The sequence below is a fragment of the Gastrolobium bilobum genome, unplaced genomic scaffold (assembly GCF_033153095.1).
Source record: "Gastrolobium bilobum isolate Gb01-03AN ecotype WA unplaced genomic scaffold, APGP_CSIRO_Gbil_v1 utg12606, whole genome shotgun sequence".
NCBI classification, from domain to species: Eukaryota; Viridiplantae; Streptophyta; class Magnoliopsida; order Fabales; family Fabaceae; genus Gastrolobium; species Gastrolobium bilobum.
This window is the reverse complement of record NW_026897032.1, coordinates 173,524-185,140: the sequence shown is the minus strand read 5'-3', so window position 1 is coordinate 185,140 and position 11,617 is coordinate 173,524. Positions and strand designations below refer to the sequence as shown.

At 33.0% G+C, this 11,617-nt stretch overlaps 1 protein-coding gene across 1 annotated transcript; it reads right to left on the bottom strand.

Moving 5' to 3' along the window:
• Positions 1 to 9,967: 9,967 nt before the first annotated feature.
• LOC133303551 (uncharacterized) lies at positions 9,968 to 10,492 on the bottom strand. The gene has a single exon (XM_061503468.1). The coding sequence runs from the start codon at positions 10,490 to 10,492 to the stop codon at positions 9,968 to 9,970; it is 525 nt and encodes a 174-aa protein (XP_061359452.1).
• Between the last annotated feature and the right edge of the window lie 1,125 nt (positions 10,493 to 11,617).

Below are 11,617 nucleotides of genomic sequence, written 5' to 3'. Positions count from 1 at the left end.
GTGGTCATTGAACATAAGAGGTAAGCTCAGATATGAAAAAGTGCCCACACACTTCCCCTTCTGCCTTGAGGATAGTCTGGAAGATTTACCTGAAACACATGAGATCTAATCGTTCTGTGACGCAGAGAGATCTATTTGTGGTACGATGCAGGGGAGATCGGTTTGTGGATTCGTGTTGAGATGCAAAGGACTCTAGTTCGTGAAGGATCATCTCAATTCTGCACTATAAGAGGTAAATCAGAAAAATAATGATGATCTGTTGCATCCTTAATCGCAATGGTCTTAATACCTCCGCAGATCCAATTGCGCCTACAACAAGAAGAAGTTACCTAGCCTGATAAACCCCACCACAACTATGAAATCGTACGTGAACTAAATTTTGTTCCGCTATAAAATAAAAATTCAAAAATTAGTTGAAACCAGTAATTGAAAAAGAAAAGAAAAATCAAATATGAAATTCAAACAAAATTAATTAAGAAATAGGAAATAGAAATAAACAAAGCCAAGCCAAATTGATGAAGGGATATTGAAACATAATACAATAATGATTTTAACAAAATTACAAAGAAAAGAGGGACATTGAGTGGAAGGTGTTTGTTGAATATTATGCCTTTTTTTATAAAAAAAAATTGTCAATTTATCTTCTTTTCAAATTATATATCAAATTGTTCATGTTTGTCCAGGTTAATGTTAGAACAAGTAAAGTAAGGTGATAAGATCATGTAGACTTCATCATTTCAGTTGTCGTGAAGAAAAGTGTTGTTGACATTTAATTGTTCAAGTGCAAACCCTTCGTAACAACAACAGAGAGAAGCGTTTTGACGGTGCCGATCTTTGCCACGAGAGAGAAGGTGTCAAAGAAGTCAACCTCCTCTAGTTAGGCATACCCCTTGGCAACCAACGTTACCTTGTGGCATTCAATGGAGTCATTGACATTGTACTTGATTTTAAAGACCCATTTACACCCTTTGGGTGTTTTTTTAAGGTAGTTCAACAAGCATTCATGTATTATTGACTTCCAGAGCCGAGGGTTTAGCTTGCATAGTGTAACACCCCGTGTGCACCCAATGTATTAAATATATAAATGGTAATAAGCGCAGCTAAATAAATGCGGAAGCTAACTTTTTTTTTCAATTATGAACCTTATCATATTAACCAGATAATTTACTTATTCTTTTTCAAAATATTGTCTGTATGTAAATTACAATAAATAACTACACTGAATAACCTCATAATACAAATAAGTATCAAGTCATGGAACTACAACACGTAGACCAGACCATTTCCAGATACAACATTACAATTCAGTCTAAAACAAACACAACTTATACCAATGTGGCATGAACTCCACGTTCACCAAATAAAGCAACATGGTCAGCAAGTCATGTCTCAAATACCACAGCCATGAAACATAAAAGCAAGGCATAAATCATAATAATATGGCTAAGCGCATGCATCATCTCAACTCAACTTCGACCTCTTGCCACTAGAGGTCTCAACCCCAGAAGTACCTGTACTTGAAAATGTTCCCCACATGGGGTGAAATCTTAAATGAGAAATCTCAGTAAGACAATGGGTCATCAAGGATCTCTCCACCCCAAGCTCATTTACATATACAATATAAGTTCAAAAAAGATAACAATAGTATGCTGGCAAATATCTGTGCAATGCAACATATGTCCATGTCATGTGTGTATGCATCCTACTGGCCTGAGAAAAAAACGTAGGCATTAAGTACGTCTACAAACCACAGTACAAGGAGTCCACCATGTATCTCACACACGGAGTTACCATCTTGCAGTTGGCCCGAAATGCTCAGGGATTACCGTCTCATGTGGAATACTCCACATACATATACATATGGCAAATGCACTATAATAATGATCTAGCTCAACAACATATCTAATATTCATCAAATAAACATATATATTTTCATAAAAACACATCATGCATATAAACCATCCTTCCATGAGGTTTAGTGGAACCATCAATGGGTAAAACCGAGGATACGAAAGCTTACTGTATTGCCAAAATCCTTATCCAAAGGCTCGGTATAAAGAGACACACCAACAGTCACACAGTCCGATAAATGCATTCTGTTTTATGTACAAAATATCATTAATAAACAGATTCTACAATTTCATGACATTTAGAATACGTTTTCTTTTTCGTTTTGTGACTGCAGGCTTCTTCCAAAGCCCCAAGCACAAAACCGTATTTACCATTTTCAAAGTTGCAGTTGCATCTCTATACCAAAAATTCTAATATTTTACAATGTTAAACTAGACATCTAAGCTTTCCAACGACATATTATATGTCTCATTTGGAGTTGTATAGCTCCGGCTATGTTTTTCGCAAAGTGACTACTGCAACCAGAATTTCCAGCAACCAATATGCGTCTTCAAACTAACACTGAGATCAAACAACTTATCCAATGGCTATGAAATTTTACATGGTTGTACCCTTATGCGTTAGCTTCACATAAGTCCAAATGGCACTCAATTTGGAGCTCTGTAGCTCGAGATATTGAATTTTTAGAAAACTGTGTTCCCTGTTGATTCCTGTACTCGGGTAACAGGGTATATACTCATGTAAGTTGCTGAAGAACAACTACCCGGGTAGGGTTGAAGATGTACTCGGATAGAACATCAGCAAAACCCAAATTTTGACCAGAAACTCAATTTTTCAAGAATTAATCCCACAAGGTACCATTTTTAAGGTCCATAGAGGTTCAATATTATATTTTTAGGTACGTTCATGCTATTAGTCCACTAAGTTATCATTTTACTCATTAAACATGTTTAAGACTCAATCTTTTCAAAGAAATTCCAAAGAAAAGAGGTGAGTTGCATACCCAAGGTCCCCAAACAGAAAAAGAAGGGGATTTTAGAGGCTTTGACACTGCTTCTAGCTGCTGTCCAAAGGTTCCATGAGTTTGGCTTGATGAAGCTTGCTTCTTTCTTCCACAAGGAAGCTTCTTGATGCACCAATGGAGGTGTAGTGACTTCAAGCCCCTCCACAACACAAGAAGACACACTTTTTTTTAAAAAAAAAAGAGAAACTTAAACCCCTCAAGAATGGGTTTTTCTCCTTCACAAGGTGTTCTCTCAAGTGTCTACAAGGTTCAAATGGTGAAGAAAGGTGTAAAGGTGGTGTCTTGCTTGACCTCCATGGAAGAGAGCACAAACTAGCTTGGAGAGGGAGAAGAGTGAAATGTTCAAGTGTTGGAGAAAGGCCTACGTAGATGTCTTTAGAAAATGAAGAGGTTTAGTAAGTCTTAGTCATTTAACACATTGTCCACTAATATGCCGGTATCAGTTCTAAGAGCTCTACTAATTATTTTTTTACCAAACTTTATATTCTTAACCTAGACATTTTTCTAGGAATTACCATATTTTAATTTTAATTTTTCGAGACACTTCACTGGTACACATTTATACCGTGAAATACCCGGTATTTGCACTTTTCCACTGAAAAATGACTTTATACAGATTATTATAATTTTCCCATAATTATCCTACATCAATTATGAAATATTTCCTAACATCATATTTAACTCATTAATTTCCTAATTTAGCGGTTCAAGTTCTTACATATAGCCTTCTGCCAATATTCATGCCTAGTAGCCTCTGCATATGTTCTCGGTTCAATGTTGGAAGAAATGGTTAGGTTAAAATGTTAGTATGAAGGTGAAACAAGAAAGTACATCATGTAAAGGATACCATACAAAATGGGTAGGGTTACTGGTGACTGAGTTACAGTGAAAATCATGAATTGATAAACCCTTCGTATTTTGTTTATATTTTTTTAGATGTGGTATCTTGATGATCCAAAACTTATTTTAATTCATCATAAATATTTTAGTCATAATAATATTAAAATATTTATTATATACGGGTGGTTTAGCCATCTTGTTAACCCTGAGACTTTCACCAGAGTCATTTTTATTGTGTAAGCTTGATGATCCAAACTAGTGTTATTGAACCCTTACCAGTAGTCGACTCGATCAAGATATTGGATCAATGGTTCACTGGTTCATCTAGTGGGTCATTGGTTGAACATGTTGACTTGAATTTATATATATATATATATATATATATATATATATATAATATATAGGTTATGCTTACTACCATTTTTTCTTACTACCTCTTAGTGCCAACTTTGTTATTATTGAATCAAATTAATGATTACAAAATAGCATCAAATGAGAACCGTTAATTTGATTTTGATCTAACGATAACAAAGTTGATAATAAGTATAATCTCCCCTATCTATATATATAGGAAATGTAACAACTAGTGGGTCATTAGTGATTAGCCTTTTAGTCCCTTACTCTTAGGTGCCAAGTTCGAATCCTAGTTCCACTAATTGTGGTAGATTATTTTGCCACAATTTTTATGAATCGTTTCAACCAGAAAATCGAAATCGTTAGCACCGATTGAACATAATTTATGACCAAATCAGATCGGTTGGAGGTTTGGTCCGTCCAGTTTTAATAACACTGATTTCAAAGTGTCCAAAATAAATGAATCTTTCAGATTAAGATTGTAATTTAAAAAATATTTAAATTAACAACCCCACAAGTAATTTTTAAAGAATGATGTAATTTTGAGTCTCTCATTGCACTAAAGAATATATTGCAGTGGGAGTTTTTTTGTCAAGCTAAAATAAAATTTTCATAATTTTGTTATTTTGTTTTTTCTAAATACTCACATATATCTTTTAAAGAATAAAGCAAATATTTTTAAAAATTATTGATAATTTTCACAATTAACTTAAAGTAATCATTTCTAAATGAATGTATCAGGGATGCAATGATATTAATTTTTCACTCTTCCTTGTGCATAATTAGACTCATAAACTTCCATTTTAAAATTTTTAAGACCGATTTGCTAAATAAAATAGATTTTCCAAACTTTTCGATTTAAATAAAATTGATGGTGATTTCATGTTTTTTATTTATAAAAAAATAGAGTCATTACAATAAGTATCAAACTCATGACCACTTGGTTAAAGAAGCTAATAGCATGTAAAGCAAAATAATTCAACCTAAAAGTTTTCATATTTTATATTATATTTCTCTAACACACCCCTCAAATAAGTGTTCAATGGGCTTAAAGGGTGGATAATGCACAAGTCCACCTACATGTGCTAAGCTATTATATAATATTTAATTATTTATTAATAAAATAATGTAAGGATCAAACTTGTGATCACTTAATCATATAGATTCTAATAGCATGTAAAGCAATAAATTTAACTTAAAAGCTTAAAATTATTAGGTGAAGGTACTGTATCAATAATTTTATATTCTATTTTATGTTTCTCTATAATGTTATGAGTACTAGCTCGAAGGCGGGAGATGTAAACCGAGAGTAAGCTGGTGTTTGCTAACATGGATGTGCATCCATGATTGTTGAATCAATTCCGTTGCTTGATCAATCACAATCCATTCATACAACAGCACAGATAATGGTATAATGTCATGCCATTTTGAGCCCCGGACACCTATGTACCACAACTTCTCCATACCTCACCAGAACTAGAAAGACTTGGACAATGAAATAAATGTATGATTGAGGCCGAAATGTAAGTGATAAAAACTCTACCTATTTGTAAGTAGGTAGGTAGTTTTCACTGAACCACTGGGGTTTATCACTATGCATGCAGCTTGTTGGCAAAATCTTACTTTTGCATAGACTCCGACACTACCAATGTGTTAAGAGTCACTGAATCCAATTAAGGCATGGTATAAAGGACTCGATCCAAGTCCTAATTAATTTAGTTACGAAAGTTTAACTAAACAATCAATGTGGTTGATACAAAAAAATCTAGTCTCACGTTTGTTTATTCTTTCGTCTTTTGATTGATAATTTGAACAAAAACAAATCATTTTTTAAAAGAATTCATATAAAAAAGGGGGAAAATTCATAAACCACCTTATAATATTAAATATTTACATCTTATGTTATGTTTCTTTGCAAAATTGATGGATATTATACGTTCAGTTTTATTTTTTTATTAAATTATTGAATATTAAATATAATATATACTACATAAATTTAAAATATTATTTAATATCAAAACGTGTCATAACGTGTCAAAATTTAAATATTTTTAACGTGTAAGAGTGTGATGTCGTGCTCCATGTCGGTATTGGTGGAACATAGTTCTCAAACCACTGCTTGGATATATAGAAGGAAGAGAGCATTCCTCCCCATTGAAGAACACTTTACCGAGAAATCCATCACCACCGGCCACATTGATTCCAGGAGTATTTTTCTTTGTCTCCCCAAGTACAACTATTTATGGGATACCATAGTGGGGGAACTCAAGAAGGAGATTAACCGGTTACCTCTTTGACTCAGTCTCCTTATTATAGCTCCACGCATACATCCCTTGTTTATCTCTCCTGCAATGAATATTAGTTTCATTGATTTCTGACCGAATATGTCTCATGTTTATTATGCTTTTTAAATAACATTATTTTTAAGGGTAAAATGGATAAATTAGTCCAATTACTAATAGTATTAAAGATGAATTTAAATAAATTATAACCACAGGTAATTGATAAGAAAAAATACGCAAGGATATAAGTGATAAAATACTATATATAGGAGCTTATTTAATATAGACCGAGTCCCTATCTTAAAAAAAAAAAAAAGGGACAGAAGAGAAATTTAAGAAGAAGAAAAGGATTTAAGTACAAGAAATTTTTTCTGTTTTGGAAAAAAGTGCACCTTAAAAATGGTGCATCGGGTCTACATTAGAAAAATCCCATATATAGGGGGTTTATGAACAATTTTTTTTATTTATTTAAAAAAAGTCATTGTACCACGTTTCCCTATACCAAATTCTATTGATCGTGGTCACAGAAATGAGTGTTGGTTGGGCTAGTTTTAATCAGCCAGCTCAATAGATCGTGGTCACTGATATGATTGTCGGGCGGTTGGGCCACTTTTTATAGGTTAGCCATTTAAATCGTGTAATCAGACAATAACACTTAATTAATCAAGGGGAAGTTGTCCTTATTATCTTTTTTTTATTACTAAATTTTAATAGTTGATTTTCGTCAATCAAACTATTACAATTTATTGGGTCATACTTATTAATTAATTATTAATTTTCAATAAATTATAATCGTTAGATTAACCAAAATCAACAATTAAGATTTGGTAATAAGAAGTAATAAAAAAAAGAAATAATAAGTATAACCTCTCTCATTAGTTAATAACTTATTGACCCAAGGTTTATAACAATAATAATTTGTTTTTTTAATATTCAAATTCATAAAAAAATATTCGTGATATATGGCATTGCTCGTTGAGAATATATCCTTTGAAACCATTGTGACAAGAGTTAAAAGGGGATGGATTTATGGCTATTAGGACCCGTGTAACGGTATAATAATGGGTTGGCTGTTGATATTGCGTCAGTGTTAGGCCGAGCTTTAGATTTTGGCCCAGATGTGTAAACTTGTATATAAGTAGGTAAATTTCCATATTTTTATCTTCAAGTAAGTTTTTTTGTTTTAATTTTTTTAAAAGATTTCATATACTTTGTCTTGAATTCTTTTTTGCTATTTTTTTAAAAATAGAAGTTAAGTTTTTATATGAAATTTTTTCAAGAGATTTTATTTGTGGCAGATGTATATTCCATGGCTGTATGGGTTGATTTGTTTCAACTCTATGTTCCATTGAAAATCCATAGCAGAAGCTAAAAAGGAAACATTGTCAACTCCGAATGTCTAGTATGCTTGAGGTTTTGCCGTTTTGGTATCACTAATTTTTATTTTTATTTTTTTTCCTTAAATAGTTTGTGATGCAATAGTCATACATAGTCTTTGCAATCAATAGCACAAAACTTTATTGATTGAGTAAGCTATCACCTTCAATGATGAAGAACAATTTGACTAGTAAAAATTGAGCGAAAAGATTGTCAAATGCTACATAAGTAATTATTTTTCTAATGGTAAATACAAGTAATTTTTTTTTCAGGGGTATATGAGTACTAGTTTTATTAGTGCGCCTTTATTTTTATTTTTTCCCTCTTTCCGAAGTTGTTTCTGTGGGTTTGCAGCACAAATTTTTCTTGAGCATGGATTTATGACTTTCTTATGGAGATCAGTACTCGAGATAGGTGTAGGGTTGCTTTGAAAGGAAAATTGAAACATACGAGAGCTTCCTTTTATATGTTCCTAAATTCATTTCTTGTTGAGATATATAGTCCCACGTTAATGTGGAGTTTATAAGGTCTTGGGCACTCCCACTCTTTGAGCTAGCTTTTGGGGTGGTGACCTAGGTTCTTTACATGGTATCAGAGACTCGCCGCTCCCCACTTTCGCCGCTCCCCACTTTCTCTTGTGAAATTTCTTAGTACAGGTAGACTGGGCCTCACGCAAGAGCCCTTTGGACAAGAAGCGTGGAATTGCACAGGCCCAATTTTTCAATTTTTGGTTTAACTTTTTGTGCATTTTATTTTAATTCCACTTGAAAGTGGGAGGCGGTGAGGGCTCAAGCTCGGATACTATGTAAAGAACCTTGAGATACACCACCCCAAAAGCTAGCTCTAGGGATGGGAGTGCCCAAAGCCTTATAAACTCCACATTAGTTGCACATACAACCAATGTGGGACTATATATCTCAACACTTATAAACAAATTTATAATTTTGCTAACGAATATTCCAAGGAGAATTATTAAGAAATTAAAAAAATTCTTATTCACAAAAAAATATCTTGAATCTTAATACATTAAAGATATTAATGTTTCTCCTACAGTATGCTGTACTTCAAAACGACGTAATGGAATACAAAGTATTTTCGTAAAATTTATAGGCTCCTTTTTTCCACATAAGATTTTTTTGCACCGTACCAGTAAAAAGTGGAACCACTGGTTTTTTTTTTTTTTTTTTATGAAAAAAAGAAGTCAACCTCTGCCTATCCTGACTTTTTATGTGTTGCTGCAAACAAAAAAGAAAAAAGAAAAAAATTGCAACAACATGAGAGCTACATTTCTCAAATTTATAATGAGACAAATAAATTTTTCAAAACACTTTGCATTTTTATCTTAAACCCCAAAATGAAATAACTTTATCTCCAACTACGTGATAAACATTTTTTCTTATATTAAAGGGGTTAATGTTTATCATATTATAATTTATAAGAGCTAATTTTATCTTCTATACATACATAATATTGTGTGATCTCTATATTTTCTTTTTCTTTCTCTTCTCTTCACATGATTCCACATAAGCCACACACACTTTAATATATGTGTAAAAGATAAAATTATCTCTTATGACATAAAAAAATATTATTCCCTATATTAAAAACTCAAAAAGGTTTATTTTTTATTTTTTTTGTTAACGAGTGCTTAACGAAAGTCATACAAACCCAACATCCAATGGATAACACATCGCTGTTTGAAAGGCCTAAAGGATGAGGCCAAGGCCCATTAGTAAAAAGCATAGCATTAGGGATTCATCAAAAGATTCAAAACAAAAACAGTTGGGAAAAAAAAAAAACAAGAAAAGTAAAAAGGAAAAAGCATGCGAGGCTTTTAATAATAAAGAGCAATGACTCGATTCAGAGGAAGTGCAAGGCCTGAGAAGTGTCCGTTCAATAGCGTCAACTTTAACTCGAAAATCAGGACATAGATAGAAGAGAGCACAAAAATTGAAAAACCATAAACAGCTAAGCCCGCATTTAATTTAATTAACGTTGAAGCCCACGGTTTTCTCGTACGACTCACTTCACATTCATCCATCATTAATTGTTTCATTTCATTTTTAAATTTTGTAAAGAAAAAAATCAAAATTAAAAAATGGCCCCAGCAATTCAAACACATTGAACCCATTCCCTAATCTAAAAAATCTAATACAATCTTGACATTCTAAATTAGTGGTAAAAAAAAACAAAAAACGTAAATTTATTTACTTCGTTAATCAAGTTGTGTTGATACCTTTCATCCATTACCAACGTTGTTATCCTTAAACGCCTCGCGAGTTGGTGAAGAGTTCGGTGTGTAGTACGGAGGTGAAGCGCACGGAGTTGAGAACGGCGTCGTTTCCTTCAACACCAACAACTCCTCCACAGATACAGCAACCTCGTCCACCGCCATTGCTTCACTAAACGAAGACGACGTTTTCACCGCCGTGGGGTTCTTAACAGCGCTGCACTCAGCGGAGGAACCGTTTTCGGAGTCTAATCCCTCTCTCTCTTCCTCCTTGATCGTGAAAAGCACCCTCGAGGGACCATAGAGGCATTGCAACTTCATAACCTGTTGCTCAAGCTCAAGCTCAAGTTCACGCTCTCTTTCCTCCGTAGAAGACGATGAGCTCTGAAGAGAAGCTTCCTGAGGCTCCACGCGCACGCGCGGACGGAGCATCTGACGGCGCCGCCACACCACGTAGATTATCTCGGCGGCGAGGGCCGCCAGAGTGATGGCGGTGATCACCGTGATCGCAGTTCCGAGTTTGTTCAAACCCATCATCGTGACAAAAGAAAAAAAGGAAAAAAGAAAACACAACACCACCGTTGCGTGCGTAGGTTCTTGCTTTTTGTGTCTGCGGTGGTTGCTTTTGGGCTTTGTCTTTTCCTCTCTTAACGGAAAAAACCAAACCGAAGCGTAAAATGGGAAATGAAAGTTTTAGGCAAGAATTAAAAAAAAAAATATAAATAAATAAAAAAGGGAAAAGCTCTCTTATTTTAAAGCTTAGTTTAATGTCTAGCTTGTTCTAACATATAAAATTATTTCTTTTATATATATATACATATATATATATATAAATAAATAAAAGTGTGTCCGTTCTATATTTATTTTTCTCTTTTTTCTTTTTACTTGAATAAAATTACCTTATAGAAATATTAATTCCAATTTAAAGTATATAACAGAGTGCTGCCGAAGATTGCATTTTGACTTATATTTATGGGATTAACATTTTTGTCGCAACAGGAAAAAACGACATAAAAAAAATACAATATATTTTGATAAAATTTATAATACAAGATAAAATTAAAATTTTTAGAATCTTTTATTTATTTTTTAAATCTTAAAATAATTATTTTGGGCGACAGAAAATAACTTTATCTCTTGTTACAATAAAAATATTTTTTCTATTTTATTATTTTTTTATATTCTCTTTTCTCTATAATTTAGTAGGAAAGTGAAAGAGAAAATATTATATAGAAAAGAGAATATAAAAAACAAATAAATATACATTAATAGTATCATTTTATTTAAAATAATATAAAATTCTATTATTAAAAAAATAAAAATATTTTTTCAATATAAAAAAGAGAGAGAGAGAGAGAATGAAACAATGCCGGGTTGTTAATTGTTATGTTTTGCTGGTAAGGGGTTTAAAGGTGGCAGATGGCTAGTTGGATGGAAAACGATGTTTTTCTCTCGGAAATGTGGGTGTTATTATTGCGATGTTGCATTTTCAACTTTTATCGGGTTATTAAGAAAATTAACAATGAAAGAGATATCAAACTGTTTAGTTTCATTTCATAGGGAGGGCGATGCAGGTTGTGCCGAAAAAAGAAATTTGTGATGGATGACCCCCAACAGCAATCCATAGTACCCAAGTGATGTGGGACCACCGACTTTGAG

What these genes read in the sequence shown, in the direction of transcription:
- LOC133303551 (XM_061503468.1), bottom strand. Translation starts at nt 10,492, where the DNA reads ATGGGTTTGAACAAACTCGGAACTGCGATCACGGTGATCACCGCCATC.